This window comes from Carcharhinus amblyrhynchos, chromosome 3 (assembly GCF_965287045.1).
Source record: "Carcharhinus amblyrhynchos chromosome 3, sCarAmb.v2.hapA, whole genome shotgun sequence".
In the NCBI taxonomy this organism is placed as follows: Eukaryota; Metazoa; Chordata; class Chondrichthyes; order Carcharhiniformes; family Carcharhinidae; genus Carcharhinus; species Carcharhinus amblyrhynchos.
The window spans coordinates 81,880,179-81,898,980 of record NC_137326.1 but is presented as its reverse complement, the minus strand read 5'-3'; the positions used below and the strand labels follow the sequence as shown (position 1 = coordinate 81,898,980).

The 18,802-nt window shown below is 43.4% G+C and overlaps 1 protein-coding gene across 1 annotated transcript in view; it reads left to right on the top strand.

Moving 5' to 3' along the window:
- LOC145340894 (ephrin type-A receptor 3-like) overlaps positions 1 to 11,259 on the top strand; it is a 343,738-nt gene extending 332,479 nt beyond the window's left edge. The window contains exons 15-18 of the mRNA XM_080185441.1: positions 783 to 976; positions 1,651 to 1,806; positions 5,537 to 5,667; positions 9,439 to 11,259. Of these exons, the coding sequence (XP_080041567.1) occupies positions 783 to 976; positions 1,651 to 1,806; positions 5,537 to 5,651 (465 nt within the window). The 3' untranslated portion in view covers positions 5,652 to 5,667; positions 9,439 to 11,259. The remainder of the gene's footprint in view (positions 1 to 782; positions 977 to 1,650; positions 1,807 to 5,536; positions 5,668 to 9,438) is intronic.
- Positions 11,260 to 18,802: the final 7,543 nt, after the last annotated feature.

Here is an 18,802-nt window from a genome sequence, read left to right as displayed (position 1 = left end):
AAAGGATGGGAAGGACCTGCAAACTGGATTCCTTGATAAAATACTGAAGTTCTGTAATAGCAAAGTGGGAGAGTTAGTCTTCCAGAAGACTGAGATCTAATGGGTCAATTGACCTCCTTCATCCAAACTGTGTGCTCTCTTATTATTTAACATGCCGAACAACTGATGAACCAATCCAGTAACTGACTGACCACTGCTGCTCACACGAGCTTATTTTAACCCACATTTATTCTAAAGAAAGTTTATTTCCAAAGTTTCTTTGCATGGACTGGGTGATTTCTCCCTGTCAACTGAAGTTTATAAAATAATTTGTGAACAGTTGCTCCAATTATTTTTCTCATTGCTGAGTTTAAACTAGTATTGGTGCATCATTCAAACTCCTGGCGATTGTGTTGGCAAGTATTCCACTAAAATAGTGGAAGAGGTCGAGATTGTTGGCTTGAGAGGGGCAATTTGAATTCACAACCCACCTACTGCAATCATGATTCATCTGGGCTATTTGCAGAACCCTGAATTACAATTGAACGTGCAGGCACTCACTAAGAGCTGAGCCTGAATGCTGATTAGAATTTTAGTATTTAAAAAAAAATTCTTCATGAGTATTCAGATATGATACAATAGGTGAGCTTGTTATGGTTCTGTTGATTCTGGTAATCTCTTTAACGTTATAACCTTTGAATGTTTGAAACTTTAATTCTCTGCAATGCTGCAAAGACCAGAAACTATAAATGACAAATATTTAATAAGTGAATGCTGGGGTAAAACTCTTGCGTCTTCTGCAGGTGATTAAAGCGATAGATGAGGGATATCGCTTGCCAGCACCAATGGATTGTCCTGCTGTCCTTCATCAACTAATGCTAGACTGCTGGCAGAAAGCACGAGGAGACAGGCCCAAGTTCGGGCAGATAGTGAACATTCTCGATAAGCTGATACGAAATCCCAGTTGCCTCAAAACATTAGCCAATGACGCAGCTTGGTAAGATTTAATGGACATAATGCAGAAAATAGAAAGATTATTTGATTTGATTTATTGTTGTCATGTAATATTAGGCATGAAAAGTATTGCTTCTTGCTTTACAGACAAAGTATACCATTCATAGAGGACATGGGGAGAAGGAAAGGAAATGGTGCAGAATATAGTATTGCAGTTAAAAGTTTATTCATTAGTGTTATAAGTAGGTTTACATTAACGCTGCGATGAAGTTACCGTGAAAATCTTCTAGTTGTCACAGTCCGGCATCTGTTTGGGTACACTGAGGGAGAATTTAGCAAGGCCAACGCACCTAACCAACACGTCTTTTGGACTCTGGAGCACCCGGAGGAAACCCACGCAGACATGTGGAGAACATGCAGATTCCACCCAGACAGTGACCCAAGTCAGAAATCAAACCCATGTCCCTAAGGCTGCAAGGCAGCAGTGCTAACCATTGTGCTGCCCTCATTTTTTCAGGTAGGGTGAAGAGAAAGATCAGCTTAATATATGATAGGACCATTCAAAAGTCTGATGAAACAGAGAGAAGAAGCTGTTCTTGAATCTGTTGGTACATGTTATCTTCAAAAGTGGTCAAAAGGAACACATATTGAGCTGTTAGCAAAGGTTCTCAACTTCTGTTTATTGAAATTTATTTTTGTATCTATATGTACACACAGGTCAGGCAATTCCTTACAGGATCCGTGTACTCCAGACTCGTCAACTATTACCACAGTCGATGAATGGCTTGACGGTATCAAAATGGGCCAATACAAGGAGAACTTTGCATCAGCTGGTTACACCACACTGGATACTGTTGTGTATATAAACAGCAGGTACTGTTAATGCTGAGGATGAATGATTTCGGTTTTCTAATGTTCTAAAACTTATAACAAGACAAAATTGCACTATTTTTAATTAGCACATTAGCTATCAAAATTAGCCTTTGATTTTGCAACTAATTCCCAGTACAATATAACTCCCCAAATTTACATTCTCCCTTTCCATTTATTCCAATATGCCATCATTACAAATGCAGTTCATTTGTGATTCCTTGGACAAATAAACAATAAGAAAGAAATTGAAATGAGCTTGACAAAAGCTGCTGGGCGGAAAAAAGGACAAAGGAATCTAAAACTGTTCAGTGAGGATTTTTTGACCAGTTTTAACCTGGCAAAGATTAACTGCAGAAAAATGACATGGTTTTAAACCTAAGTAGGGCCTGAGGGGGCAAGCCTTTTGATTTTGCCTTCTTTCTGAGCAATTCTGTCAGCATGAGGGACTGTTATTTGTTTCCTCCCACCATCTAATTTCTGTTGGCTCATATGGAGAAAGAGTTTTGAGATTGGTTGGTTAACCGGCTGGCAGAGAGAGAAACCAAGTCTCAAAATGGATGTCTGGTTAACCATAACATAATTCAAACCTCAATCACTGCTGGGCTCAATATTCTGCCTTGGCAATTAGCAATCATACTTGCCAAAGTATGTTTCTTATTGAATCTTCTGAGAAAAGTACTGTATTTTTGATTACATATCTACTAATTTGTAATGAACATTCTATGGTTACCCTCCTATTATTCACATTCAATAGCTTCCCTTTGAAGAGATTTCTCTTGTTGGGTTCCAATTTGACTAGATTTCATTTAAGGCAAATATATACTTTTTGTGCTACTTTTAGTGTTCTTGATGAGCAAGTTTAAACTGTGGAGCAAAAATTGCACACAACAGATCTTCTCCCCAGTGGTACCACACAGAATCACCTACATCCTACAATCTCCCACTGCAATCTTCACATGAGACTGGAGAACAATCATCTCCCACATTGATCCCATTGTCTTTAATCTGATCCTGTCTGGAATGTCCCAAATATACATTGCATATCAAAAGAACACATTGTGAAAGTCATCAATGTATATTTGCCCTTTGACCTATACAAACTTTTAAATGCTGACTATCCCATATTAATTCTCCCTCACCCATCCCACACCTCATCACTGCCCTCCACTAGCTTCCCATTCTATAGGGCATTCATTTCAAAAATAGTGGACGGGATTGTCCTGCTGTTCACACCAATCGGATTCCCTGGCCCCGCTGCAGTGAACGGAGATTTGGCTGAGTGCCAAATTCTCCGTCCTCTCTGTCAGCATCGGCGGGACTTAAATGGCCAGAGAATTCCAGTCCTCATTCACTAATCTGTCCATAACTTTGCCTCACCCTGCCTCATGAGGCTGCACTCTGAATATCTCTGCCTAGATCCTATGGGGCCCTATTTCAGGTGCAAAAACGTAGTAAAGTCAGGTGTGAAGCCATTAACTCGATCCGCGCACGCACAGATGGCCACTTTACGAAACCCGGGAATGGCGGCGATCCAAAACAGGTGCAAATGGTGATTTGAATGCATTTGCATGCATTTCAATTGAATTAATGAACTGCCCGCCAACTTTATTAGCATTCCCCCCTTTACTACCTCGTTTGTTGATCCGGAATCACGCCAAAATGAACCTGTTGAATAAAAATCTGAATCGAGAGCTCCAGGTGCTGAAGAGTGAGTTTAGCTCTGCTAATGGCTTTCTGACTCAGATCAGTGGTGAGGGAGAGGAGGGAGGCGGGTCAAATCATTCTCTGGCTGGGGGGGTGGGTGGTGGTGGTGGAGGGGAGTGAGGCCAGATCGTTATCTGGTTGGGGGAGTGGGGGGAGGAGGAGAACGCGAATCAGATGTACCTCTGGTGGAGAGGGGAGAGGGACGTCGGCCGATTGTTGTCTGGTTGTTGGTGGGGGTGGTGAGATCTGATCGTTGTCTGGTGGTGGGGGGCGGGGGGGGTGTTGGGAGAGCTGATCGTTGTCTGGCGGGGAGGGAGGAGGCGGCGAATCAGATGTTCCTCTGGGAGTGAGTGAGGCCAGATCACTCTCTGTAGGGGGAGGGGGTGGTGAGTGAGGCCAGATCATTCTCTGAGGGGGGAGGAGGGTGAGGGAGGCGGGTAAGATGTATCTCTGGTGGGGTGCGGGGGTGGGGGTGGTTAGTGAGGCCAGACAATCCTCTGGAGGGAGAGAGACAGGTAAGATGCATCGCTGGTGGGGGCAAGGGTAAGCCCGATCGTTCACTGGTGGGGAGGGTCAGATGGATCTCTGGTAGGGGGAGGAGCAGGGGAGTCCGCTGCCACTCTGCGGGTGATCGGTGGGGGGGGGAAGGGATCGCGATCGGTCTGGGTCAGATCAGTAGTGGGAGGGAGGAGGGAGGCAGGTCAGATCATTCTCTGGTTGGGAGGTGGAGGGGAGTGAGGCCAGATTGTGGTCTGATTGGGGGGGGTGGGGGAGGAGGCGGGTCAAATGTATCTCTGGTGGAGGGGGAAGGGGGTAGGGGGAGGGCCAATTGTTGTCTGGTGGAGGAGGGGGGAGGGCTGCTCGTTGTCTGATTGTTGGTGGTGGGAGGGTGGGGTGGGCGAGGCGAGTGGAGAGCTGATCATTGTCTGGCAGGGAGGGAGGAGGAGGCAGCAAGTCAGATGTTCCTCTTGGGGGGAGTCAGCGTGAGTGAGGCCAAATTGTTCTCTTGGTGTGGCGGGGGCACGGATAGAAGGAGGTCAGATCATTCTCTGAAGAGGGTGGAGGTTGAGTGAGGCCAGATTGTTCTCTGGGGAGGGTGAGGGAGGCGGGTAAGATGTATCTTTGGTGGGGGGAGGGGGGGGTTGAAAAGTGAGGCCAGAACATTCTCTGGGGGAGGGGGTGAGATGTATCTCTGGTGGGGGAAGGGGGAGGCCCAATCACTCACTGAAGGGAGGGGTCAGATGGATCTCTGGTAGGGGGAGGGGAAGGGGGGTCCACGGCCACTGTGGGTGATCGGTAGTGGGGGGAAAGGCGGCAGAGGTCTCAATCAATCAATTCAATCTGGGTAGTGGGATGGTGGGTGGATAAGGAGGACAATGATGTCTGTGGGGGCCATCGCTCCCACTTTCTCCGCTTTTTGCGGCTTGGGAGCGATCTGACACAGGTGCGGTTTTTCAAATTTTTTTTCCAACTACGCACGCGCAGTTCAGAGCTCTGATTGTTTCGGGTGCACTAAGTCCCACCCACACACAGTGTGAACGTGACCCACAATTATTTTTTCTGGCTGTGCGTGTATGAGGACGTCTGGAAGCAGATTTCTAAGTCGGATCTGAATTAAGCCCAGATTCAGCACTTAGAATGAAAATAGTAAAATCAGGCCCTGTGTGTTATTATTTTACCTTGTACGTTCAGAGATTTCCTGAAAGCCAACTTCTTAAACCATAGCTATAGTCACTTCCCTTAAGCTGCATGTTGTGGCCATTGGAATGAGCCCCAATACAACATCAACATTAAAATATTATTTAAAAATTAAAGATGTGTTCAGTCTCACCATTGTCATTATCAGCATTGTTTTACTTCAGTGCTAAAATTTTGCCACAGTATGCCCAAATGTTGAAAGTGAAGTGTGAAATTTGGTATCACCCTTACAGAAATAAGTGCATGAACGGAATAAACATGCAAAGGAATAAGCTGGCCGATGTCTCAATATATCACTCTAATTGACCTTTCTCCTATCAATTTGCAGTGACCTCTGCAGAATTGGAGTGACATTAGTCGGGCACCAGAAAAGGATCCTCTGGAGCATTCAGAACCTTCACACCATGGCCAGCCAGATGCATGGAACACACATTCAAGTGTAACAACTGCAACAACGTTGTGAGTTGGACTCTTGGGGGAATAAAATCTACCGAATGCTCTGCTTCCTTCCTCTTCTTAACAGCTCCTTTATCACTGGTGAAGAGAAAACTGCCTTTCTTCAGCACACACACACACACACACACACACACACAACTATTCATACAGCTTGCAGCTGTCACTGCACGCAACAAAATATTCATTATTGATCCATTCCAATCAAACTAACCTTTGTGGATGGAAAAGATAAGCAAAATGTGCTTCAAAAATATTGGTGGTTTAATTCATTTCAAGATGATTCATTACCATATTCACCAATCAAGATTCCACCACCTATTTGCAGTTCCGTTTACTTTTCATTGGACCACTTGGGGAAGCAGCTGAAGGATCGTGACCAGTTTAAAGGTAGCCCAGTAGATACAATACACGCATTGTCCATTTATGCCAGAACCTCCTGCTGCCTTCTGCTAAGAGGACAATCCACTCCAAACATTAGGAATAGGCTGGAAATCCATCTTAGTAAATCAACTTGAATGTATTGTCCCCCAAATACCCATTGGCCGTGACCCTCAGCACCCTCCTTCCGCCACACTCACTCTCTCTATCACACACACACACACACACACACACACACACACACACACACACACACACACACACACAAAATCATCTTCCGTATCTTAAGTCGATAAAAATTTGGATTATTTTTCAATTAATAAACCGTGAAGACAAAGGACACCAAGGAAGACAAACAGGAAGGAAGATAGGGTTACCAAGGAATTAATGGTCAGGCAATGCCAGGCAGTTTGGATCCTCGATTCACCAGGTTGTGCTGAGCCTCAATAATGTGCAAAGAATAGTCTGGAAAATGAAATAATGAGAGGGACAGTTTAAAAAAAATATGGAAACTAGCCATATTGTGCATCAGTGTGGAAGAGGAGAAGTATGGGAAGGTAATTCTGTTTGTATTTGAGTCTGGTTTTATGCTTTTGATGATGAATTGTAACTTTAGAATCAATGTGACAGAGAAATATTTGACAGGAGCATTAAACACAAGACTAATCATTTATCCTTGACACTAAAAACTCCCATCTATGAAAGTGCTTTACTTTCCCAGCATGTTTGGCACAAGACTTAGCATTGTTGCCTCGCAGCATCAGAGACCCAGGTTTAATTCTGGCCTTGGGTCACTGTCTCCTTCCGCACTATAGGAAAAATAAATAAAAATAAAATCATACATAATGTGTTAGAGTACAGTTAACGTGGGCAGCACAGTGGTTAGCATTGCAGCCTCACAAAAACCAAGGTTCAATTCTGGCCTTGGGTGAATGTCTGTGGAGTTTGCACGTTCTTCCCATGTCTGCATGGGTTTCCTCCCACAGTCCCAAGATGTGCGAGTTAGATTGATTGACCATGGTAAATGTCCCCTTAGTGTCAGGAGGATTAGTCGAGTAAATATGTAGGGTTACAGGGATAGGGCCTGGGTGGGATTGTTGCCAGTGCAGGGTCGATTGGTCGAATGACCTCCTTCGACACTGTCGGGATCCTATGTATATATTGCAGACTTAGATAATGATGCAGTACCATGACTTTATTTCAACGTTCTTTTTTTTTCACTTTGTATTGAATGAGCGCACTGGGGCAAAAGGAAGTGTGCAGATTGTTTGGTACTTTGTCAGCCTCCGGCTTGTGTTTACTTTAATAACTGTTTGGACACCTTACCAAATCTAAGGAGGTGTCTTATGGGAATGCACACTGAAAATAGGAAAGTGAAAAGATTGAATTCACTCAGCCCTACATTCATTTCAGGCATGATTTCCTTTGGATTATAAAGTTACAGCCGTTATTTATTTTTAAACACCTTTACATCTCATTGTGCTATTCACTTCACGAAGGTAGAGTCAGAGCATCAAATAAACCTTTTATTCAGGTCTCGGCACAGTTGTTCAGTTTTGCCATCAGAGTTGGAGTATAGATCAAGATAGCTTCCTGTCCAAAATGCTTTCCATTTATGTTTTCCTCTCTCTCTCTCTCCCCCCCTAATGGAGGATGTGCCAGGTCTGTCTCTATTCCATGGCACTACATTGGCACCACGCCACTCATTGAAAGTATAAGCTACAGGGAATCCAAAGAAAGAGCAAGACTTCAGCTAGGAAATGCGGAAAACAGGGATTGTTCCTATTCTGCAGAAGGCCTTCTCAACCAGTTTGTGACTATTACAATTATATGATGAGATCTGCCTCATACTTGGAATAAATTCAGTTCCTGCTCTGTGTATGTAACACACTGAATACATGCCGCAGTCTTCCTATAAATTGGGTCTCAACAGGTCGCTCAACAACAAAAAGTGTCTAATTGATGTTGGCACCTACATTAAATCACCCCTTAACATTTATCATTGAGAAATACTAAACAATGAGCGCACGTATGGAACGTTATCAATATTAGGCTTCTTAAACAAAACAGGAAATCAAACAAAGTTTAAATTTGTTTTACCATAATGTTTTCTCTTCACTTTGTGACATTTTCTCAGTTTGTTACCTCTGTAGCTTGAAAACTACTTTGGAAATGGGGGTGGTATTGGAAGGATGAGTGCCGTTGGTGGGGTGGGGGGAGGGGGGGCTTGTGGCTGTGGGTGGCACAGATGGCGGTGGTAGTGGAGGGAGTGAAAATTCTTCCACGTACATTGCTTAAGTTTTACATCTGTATAGTGGCAATGGATATACAAGTGGGCTGCACCTAATGCACGGAGAGTTCAGCTTTCTATGCAAAGATAATTGGATAGGCCCCAGCTGTAAAATTATTTCTGTGGGTCATTGTTTCCAAGAATACAAAATGAAATGGCAACATCAGGAAGCACACGTTTCTTGAGACCTCTTCTGATAGATTGCAATGAGAGGCAGACAAAAAAAAACGCAGTCAAAAACTATGCTCAGGCAAATATGGCATTGTTCGAATAAACTTTATGCCAGAGCTCACTGTAGATTGCCTGCACAAAAAAAAGGAGACAATGACCAGTGATTGCATTTCACTCCATGTGCTAGAATTTTTTTGAATAAAAGATTTGCAAAGCACCACTTTCAATATTCTTACAAGAAAGTGATCACTCCTGGCATTTAAACACCACTTAGAATTATGGCAATTTAGATACAGCAATCCATGTAGAAGGAACTATCATTTGAATCCATTCAGTGTGGCAATAAAGCAATGATGATTTATAAATGTGCATGCACAAAGTCATGTTAAAGGCATCTGATCGAGATGAACAGCTACAGAGAGACCTAAGTTACACTGCAGGTCATGTTTGGCACACTTGAGTCAAGGAATAAGAGCCCTGAAGCCCAATGGAATTCATAATGGTTGTGTCACTAAAATTTCACCAGATGACTTTGTGGTTCACATATGCTACCCACATATGATTTTCAAGTGGTGCACATCCATATAATGTTTTTTTAGGAATATGAAGTTGAATATGCTTTACATTGATTCATGATATATGGCGTACCCACTTTAAGGAGAGATGTAAGTCAGTATTGCCATTAATTAAGGAATGAATGAGAAGCTATCAAATGGAGAGGACTTGGCAAATACATGTACCAAATAATGTAAAGAAGGAAATGGATGGTTAAATCCACTAACAAATGGACTGATTTCACTGTGTGTGTTCACTTCGCTTCCACAGCCTCAATAACTTAGTTTTAAAAAATGTGGACAGATTACGTGAAATATTCTTAGACAAAACTTTACTTGTATCAGGCTTTAAAACAGTTTCATTGTCAACTTACTTTCCAGACAGCTTAGGAAAAGCTGATGAGCTTCACAAAGCGCAAGGGTGCTACCATTTTGTAACAGCACCATGGCGACAGCAGAACAGAGGGGAGCGAATATTGTACCATATTGTATAAAATGTACAGTGTGACTGATATAAAAGTATAGAATGTTTATAATTGTGAATTTTTAAATGATTAACTGAACCGGTTCCATCAGTAAGAGCAACATTGACTAAACAAAACTGCTGTGGTGCCATAGGAAAAGTTCGCAAATTTGTGAAGAAAATAACGTTCATGTTAGGACAAGGTTAGCAATTGTCCTGTGTGTTATAAAGTTTTGTTCAATAATATACTTAGGGCTGTGCCAATCGAATGACTGTGTTACAAGTATGGAACTGGTTAACCTGACATTGAAGCAGCCACAATAAGCATGGTACAGTACACAAGCTTGATTCTCATCCACACTACTGCAGCGACTACAATTCAAAGATGTTTCCTTGGCTATAAAGCGCTGTAGGATGTTCCAAATTAATGGGCAGGAATATTATGGCCGTTCACACCAGTGGGATTCTCCCAGCCCACTGCAGTGAAGAGCGATTTGGCCGGGTGCCAAATTCTCTGATCTCACTGCAGCAGGAGCACTGTGCGAACAGCCATTAAGATTGAGCCCACAGTTTTTGCAGATTGAATACATGCTGTAGCCATACACACCCTGGTTTACTTTCTTTACAGACCATGTTATTAAAGGAAGGGTTATGCTAAAATTATATGTTATTTCTTACCCTTCCCCCCCACCCCTGAACCCTACCCATTCTTTAGCGTTTAATGTATAAATGCACCATGGGATGCTCTGGGCTCCATCTCTGGCCATTATGAATGGAGGGAAAAGAGAAACAAAAGAAATTTAGGCTTCTCACTCCTGTGTGGCATGGTGGCACAGTGATTAGCATTGTTGCTTCACAGCTCCAGGGACCTGGGTACAATTCTCTGGCTTGGGTCACTGTCTGTGCGGAGTTTGCACGTTTTCCTTGTGTCTGCGTGGGTTTCCTCCGGGTGCTCCGGTTTCTCCCACAGTCCAAAGATGTGCGGGTTAGGTTGATTGGCTGTGCTAAAATTGCTCCTTAGTGTCCTGAGATGCGCAGGTTAGAGGGATTAGCGGGTGAATATAAGGGTAGGGCCTGGGTGGGATTGTGATGGTTACAGACTTAATGGACAAATAGCCTCTTTCTGCACGGAAGGGTTTCTACGATTCTGTGATTCACTCCTGCTTATTGTCCACTCATCCCAGGTGGAAAATGTGCATGTAATGGGAGGCCTGGATTCCGTTCAAATGCAATGCCTTGCATGGTCAAAGATTCTACTACTGTTCATTCTCTGCCTTGCCCACAAAAGATGGCATCTATGTAAGGAGATAGAGTGCACAGAGTACCCATGGGTCTGTACTCTGACAGGAGCCAGCACCTCTAAGTTGGGAGGTGGATCCCTCATGTTAGCACCGCTTGGGTAAAATATTTTTCTTGCAATCCAACAATTGCCCAGCAAGACCTTTATAGTGGTTGCTATAACCCAAAGTACATCATTCCTCAAAAGATTAGGATCATTTTGCTGGTTGTTTCAATGCGGTTCATTAATTATTACCAATGTATCTTTTGCATCAAACTAGTCAGTTGGTACAGCCCTAAACATGCTGATGAGCCTGGTCTCAGACTGTGTGTGAGAGATATGAGACCATGGTCTCTTTGCCATTTATGTATTAATTTATGCTTCTTAATTTGTGAGCTTTGTTCTCTGTTTACTGTATCTAGTGGCCAATGTTCGTCATTTTGCTCTAAGGAGCTTGCTGGTGGCGCATCAGCTTGGTTTTAATTTTTATGTCGCTGTAATAAATATGCAAATATTTTTGATTTTTTTTCCACCTATAAGACTTCAGTCTCCAAGTTATTGCATCTTGTGTTGATCAATGGGAGGAAAAGCTTCACTTTCCACCACCATTTACACTGATTAGGTAATTTCCATACCAAGTTGAAAGCTGATGATAAGCTGAAACTTGCTTCTTATTTTCCCTCAGAAAGAGCATAAAAACAAAATCGTCACATTGGTGAAGAAGGGAAGACTTGAATCAGATGTAAGGGCATTATGTAACTGCTGAACATCCAAACTTTGAGCAAAATTTTACCATCCCACCCCACCACAGGATCGTAGCAGGGGGAGCCATACAGAAGTCCATTAACTTTGGGTGGGGTTTTGCAGTTTTGGGGTGAATGCAGCCAGAAAATCCCCCCCTTGCCTGGAATTTAATCTGCATTCAGTCTGATCCGCAATGATTTTAGGTGCATAACTGGAAATATTTTCCATTCTCCAATAAACTTGTGGCATAAAAAGTCAAGATGGAGAAAAACATCACCACAAGATTTAACAAAAGACATGTTAACTTTGAACGTTGCACTCTGCTCAAATTATATCTACCTCGAAGTTCCTACTTAAGGCACATACATATAGGAGAGCGGTCCTTTTGGTCACATATCTGCCAATAAAACCTCTGAGCAAACTGCCCCTCAGGAGGTGATGAATACCCACACAGTTGCTCACTCCATGTAGAGAAGTCAGAGCACAGTTCAAAATCTCACCGAAACAATGCTAAGATGGACAAGATTTCCAAACACTCCGGAGTCACAACTTTGAATGTTTCAAAAGCACTGCATTGCCACCTTTCTCTGAGAGAATCTTTTGGGGGAGCCACCCTGGCTGGGAACGATGGTTCACAAGTGTGAAAATGCACTCAAGTGGGAAGCCCTGATTTGAGGGAGCTAAGGGAAACATGTAAAGAAATGTGAATTGGGGATCCCCCCCATCAAAAATTCCAAATTCCCAAACTGTGGAAAAACAGGAGTAATTCCCACCAGTTTTATCAGCGTACTTACCAGAGTAACTTTTCAACATTGTAGAGTGCCTCAGCATGAGTCACTCTGGTAATTAGGGGCAGGGCATATTCCCACCCGAGAGGCTGACAGCATAACACTGAGTAGGCCACTGCGTAAGCGCTGATCTGTCAGAGAGGTAATTGGCATATTGGCTGTGGCCAACCTCCCAATTGCTGGCGTTCCCAATCACTGGCCAGCCCCACACCCCACTGAACTGTGGCCCCCCCTCGACCTCCCCTTGCCAACACTTATGCCCCCTTTCCCCATCCAGCCCCCGATCTCCCTGGTCTGCAACCCCCACCACCCTGACAGTCCCAACCCTGATGTCAATCCCCACCCAGTCAGGCCTGAACATCCCCCATCCCCCACTGTACCCCCGATGACCAGCACCAACCCCATACCCACCCCCCCCTCCCCCCCCATCCCATGTAGTTTGAGAATTTCTTAAATAAAACTTGAGAAAGCAGAATCACACTTTCCATGCTCACTTTATTGGATATGGGTGTCACTGACTGAGCCAGCATTTACTGCCATTCCCTAAGCACCCTTGAACTGAGTGATTTGCTAAAAATCAACCACATTGCTGTGGATCTGGAGTCACATGTAGGCCAGACCAGGTGAGAATGGCAGATTTCTTTCCCTAAAAGACATTCATGAACCAGATGGATTTTTTAGCCATGATTAGAAGTTTAATTCCAGATTTTTTATTGAAATCAAATGTGGTGGGTTTTGAACATAGGCCCTCAGACTATTACCCCTGGGGTACCAGTTGTGGGATAATACCACTATGCTACTGCTTCCTCTTCAATTTTTTTTTACTGAAACATCTGACATATAAAATGTCACTTTCACTGGTAGGATAGGGTTAGCTAATTTACAGCTATACCTTATTAAGAAATCAACAACTGATAGTACTAACATAACGATGCGGAGCTGTGATCTTATCAGAAACTACAGTTGCCCCCCCCAACAAGAACTGGTGCAGAACAAGCACATACGCAACTACACACTGATTTTGCCCTTTTGTGCAACAACTGTGAATGGCATTTTAAAATGGTGTATTCCTTCAGTAAAGTTTAGTATTTAGCTCATTTTTGATTTAAAAATTCAGGAAACTTAGCATTTTAATTCTTCATGGCATCTATGTCATTGTGATCAAGAACCACCATAACTTGCATCATTGAGGAAGTAAGTATGAATTTCTGTTAAATCTGGATTTGAATGCAATTCCTAGTGCAGAAGGAGGAGGCCATCAATCCATTGCACCGGCACTGACTACAATCCCATCCAGGCCCTATCCCCATAATCCCATGCATTTACTTTGGTTAGTGTCAGGGGGACTAAGAGGCAATTTAGCATGGCCAACCCACCTAACCCACACATCTTTGGACTGTGGGAGGAAATTCACACATTCATAGGGAGAATATGCAAACTCCACACAGACATCCTTAATTATGGGCAGAATCCAACATTAACCATTGGTCAAATTCGGAATTACTTTCTGAAGTCAATAATCTAACACACAATTCCACTATTGAATGATGAAATGACAGAGCAGCTCTCAATCGATACATGTCACTTTTGTAAATGTGTGTCGTGGTCACTGGAACAATTTTCACCAGAAAAACAGATTTCACTCAAGTGGAAGGTTAAAAAACACATATGAAAAAGGGCCCAGACTATTTTGAACCCACCAACTTGCATTTTTAATGAATATGGGTGACCCAACCAGCAGGGGAAGTGGGTTGAAAAGTTATATATTTTAACAAGGATTCATGTCTTTTCAATTGTGATTCTATTTTAAACACAGTTGCTTGGATTTCCCTAGCCTCAAGGAAATCTACAGGTGAAAAGAGCTGAATCTATGATGCAAGTGTCTTTACATCACAACTTGAAGGCCAGGAAGAACGCAAGTGTTTTCCACAGTGCAGAAAGAGTCTCCCGCAACGCTCTGAGAGAGCATCCCATCCAGGCTCGTTCCTCCACCTTCCCCAAACTGCACACATTTACCATGGCTAAACCAGCTCATCTGCACATCTTTGAACTGTAAGAGGAAACCCCACGCAGACCCAGGAAAATGTGCAAATTCCACTTAGTCACCCAAAGTTGGAATCGATCCCAGGATCCTGGAGCTGTTAGGCAGCAATGTGCCACTGTGCTGCCCATTCAGCCTTCAGCTCAGCCAGCCTGTCTATCAAGTTGGTTATGGGTGAAACACTTACAAAAAAAATTGGAGACATTTTGCAACTTAAAAACTATGTGGGAAACCAATTTCTCCAGTGCATTATTCATTACAGAAAACTCTGGTGTGCTTGTTTTTTGTTTAAAATGAGGTGGTGGGTGGCCTTTGCAAATGAAGGGGGGCTGCACAATGACACACAGAGGTTAGCAATTCTGCCTCATTGTGCCAGGGACCTAGGTTTGATTCCTGGCTTGGGTCATTGTCTGTGTGGAATTTGCATGTTCTCCCTGTGTTTGCATAGATTTCCTCCAGGTGCTCTGATTTCCTGCCACAATCCAAAGGTGTATGGGTTAGGTGGATTGGCTATGCCAAATTGCCTTTTAGTGTCAGTGGGACCAGCTGGGGTAAATCCTTGGGGTTATTGGGAATGGGACCTGGGTGGGTTTGTGATTGGTGCCGATTCAATGGGTCGAATGGCCTTCTTCTGCACCGTGGGATTCTACGAGTGGGAGATAGATGCCTCCCATAAGTGGTCCAGGAGACCAAGGAAATTCATACCTACTGATGATTGAGCATCAAAATGGGATATATCTTTTACCCAAGATTCTTCCTTCAAAATTCCAGGCTGTGGTCTTTTGGAAACTTTACTATGACCTAAGTGATCCAGCCAATGCTCACACTGACTATTAAATGTACATAAAATAGGATCAAACATTACAAAATGTAGAATGCAACTCGTTTCACAGGTTTCTTTAAAGAACTAAGAACAGTTTCAACGTGTCACCATGTTTATAATGCTGGGCCAATACACTTGGTGTATCCTTATTTACCGCAGAGATTGACCCCTTACGTTAATGCTTTCCTGGAATCAATTGAAAAGCACTTTGTTGAGGCGTGCCTAGAGACATTAGAACGGAAAAGAAATTATTATTTGTTTCATTTTCAGACTGGTATCACAGACAATGGCAGGATCTTAAGCCTGGACTCTGTGTTCGATGGTCAGCAGAGGAGCAAAATCCAGAGAAATCCTGCCTGCGAGATTGAGATTTCCGATGTTCCCCATCCCCTCGCTGGCGAGGGGCTTGAACCTGATTTTAATACATTATAATAAATTTACATGTAATTATGTAGCCCCCTCATCACATGACATTGGTGTGGGTCTCAAAGGCTTTTTGAAATTGTGAACCTGCTGAGAGGATCCCTCCGGGGGCAGAGTTAAGTATAGCCCCCTGGGGAGGGAGACATAGCCAGACAGTGCCCTTGCACTACTCATGGCACTGACCGCTGATGCAAGTCAGCACTGCCAGACCCTTGTGGGAGCCAGGAATGCCACGGTAGGAGTTGGAGTTCCAGGTGTTCATTTATGTGTATTGAGGGAAGGGCAGGGAGTAGAATGGTTCTGAGTGGGGGGGTGGCTGCCAGTAACGATTGTGTGTGGGAGTCGGTTGGGGTAAATACTGGTGATAATTGTTTTTGGGGGGGGGGGGGGGGGGGTGGTGCGGGGGGGCCAAATACTTGCAATAATTGTCGTCAGGTGGGGAGGTGTGAAATACCAACATTGATTGCAGTGGCGGAGGGGGTTGGTGGGGGCGGTGAAGATGCCTCTGTGGTGGGAACATTATTTCTTTTCTGATCAGAGAACCCTTTTAAAAGATGGTACCTGGATCCCTGTGGAGTCTGTTGCTGGCTCTAAAGAATCCCCACCTTGCCAGAGTAATGGCATACACCACATTTGTTTTTTCTTTAACGATGCTCAAAGTCTGGAGAGAAAATTGGTCTGTGCAATTGGAGAGTTACACACAGTTTTCTGACTGAGCTCAACTTTGCCAAATTCTGGTAAGATCTCCCCTGTGTTGGAATTTTAATATTTAATGTTCAGGTAATAGTAAATCATTAATTAATATGAATCATTTATAGTCATTAAATGCCACTGTACAAACAGGATTGGACACAACCTGGGGTATAACCGTGTAGCTCAGATGCTGGATGAGGGCAGCAGCAAACGGCCTATTAGACCCATTTGATTATCACCAGCATTAGTTGTAACGCCAGAAGCAGTTGATCAGTCCCAGAGGGTGCAGAATTGTCCGCTCAGATAGAGACTAAGATGGGGTGGGCAGGGAATGGATATGGCCAGGGGAAGGCCCTAGGTTTATTGTGGATTTGGAGGGGGAAAATACACACTTTTACTCACTGGAATTCAGAAGAATGAGGGGCGATCTTATAGAAAGATGTAAGATTATGATGAGAGTAGATAAGATAGAAGCAGGGAAGTTGTTTCCATGAGCAGGTGAAACCAGAACTAGGGGGCATAGCCTCAAAATAAGGGGAAAACAGATTTAGAACTGAGTTGAGGAGAAACTTCTTGACACAAAAAAAAGAGTTGTGAAGTCTGTGGAATTCCCTGCCTAGTGAAGCAGTTGAGGATACCTCATTGAATGTTTAAGGCAAGGATAGATAAATTTTCGAACAGTAAAGGAATTAAGGGTTATGGTGAGTGGGAGGGTAAGTAGAGCTGAGTCCACAAAAAAAGAAAACAGCCATGATCGTATTGAATGGCAGAGCAGGCTCGAGGGGCCAGATGGCCTACTCCTGCTCCTAGTTCTTATGTTAGTATGTTCTTAATTAGGTCACAAAAGAAAACCACTCATAGTCCAAGAGTGATTGATGTGACTGCCAAACTCCCCAAAGAACATGACAATGGAAAGCACAGTTCATGCTGGAGTCTCAAGCAATCGCATTTTGCAAAGAGCAGTCCTCAGACAAGTATTAGGCACCACATGCATGTCAACAAAAAGATCCAACACTTGTTCCACCTATGCTCTGGATGCCCACAGAGGTACCTTCATCAATTAGGTAGATGGCACACCTACAGTGCATACTCTAAAGACTAACACCAAATACCTCTATCCTCATTCCTGGCTGGTATTTGCTGGTGTTGCTACTGTGAATGGAGTTTTGGCTGCAATGCCAAATTCTCCATTCTCACAGGATAGCCATTGGGCAAGATTGGAGAATCCCACTCTCACACTGAAATCTTGCTGCCATTCACACTGACAGGATCTTTCAGTCCCAATGGTGCACTTCCGCTACAGGTTTTCCAGTGGCAAGGAGCTCATTAAACCGAAAACAGCAGGACCATAACATCCTACTGCTAGCAACTAGTGTGCTACTGCCCACCATCACAATACCAAGGAGTGGGAGGAGAGTCCTGCCTTATAAATGAATATTGATAAAAGTAAATGCAAACCTATAATTTTCAGAAATAAAGATGCAATCTGTTGAAGTACACCACCTTTATGCATCTGAAATTCAAAGGCTTTTAAAATAGTAAATATCAGTTCTCCCAATGTTTTACAGTGCATGTTTTATTAATACAAAAAGCTTGGCACAGTTTTACAAGATTGGGGGGGGGGGGGGCGGGGAGGTGGGGGGCAGGGTCGGGGGGGGAGATGCTTTTGATAATGATTCATGTTGTGGGGAGACTAATCATAGAATAAAGCTGGCTGTCATTCTTTGAATGTATTTTAAGTTAGGGTCATTATCTAAAAACACGAAGCCTTGATTTATTAAGCCACAACTACTAGCAGCTGAAAAGGGGAAGGGCAGGAGGAATTTTCTCACACCACGGCTTATGGGAAAATGAATTGCATTCCTACAAGGGGCAACTGAAAACAGAGCAAAGCACCACATTTAAGAGAAATAAAATTGATGCAAAAATGCTAAAGGAACAGATGGTAGTGGTTGGGAGGAGGCATTCATACTGATTCACGGCCATTCGTCTGACTGAAAGATAGTCCACAAACCTTTGCCTGAGAAGGAACCATCAACCAGCTCTGAAATTGGCTTTCAAGGGAAATATCAGCTATGGCTTCTCAAACACATTAAAATGGCACAAGGCTCAAACTTACAGCATGCATTAGAGATGCATCACACAACCCTCGTAGAATTATTTTAAACTTCTTTATTAAGCCTTAGAACAGAGAATATGACAGCCTGGATTGTAGAATACAAGTGGAAGCGATGGCCTTGTGATGTTATAATTTGACTATTAATCCAGAAACTCAGCTAATATTCTGGGGACCCAGGTTTGAATTCCACCACGGCAGGTGGTGGAATTTAAATTCAGTAAAATATATCTGGAATTAAGAATCTATTGATGACCATGAAACCATTGTCGATTGTCGGAAAAACCCATCTGGTTCACCAATGCCCTTGAGGGAAGTAAATATGCCGTCCTTACCTGGTCCGGTTTATACATGATTCCAGAGCCACAGCAATGT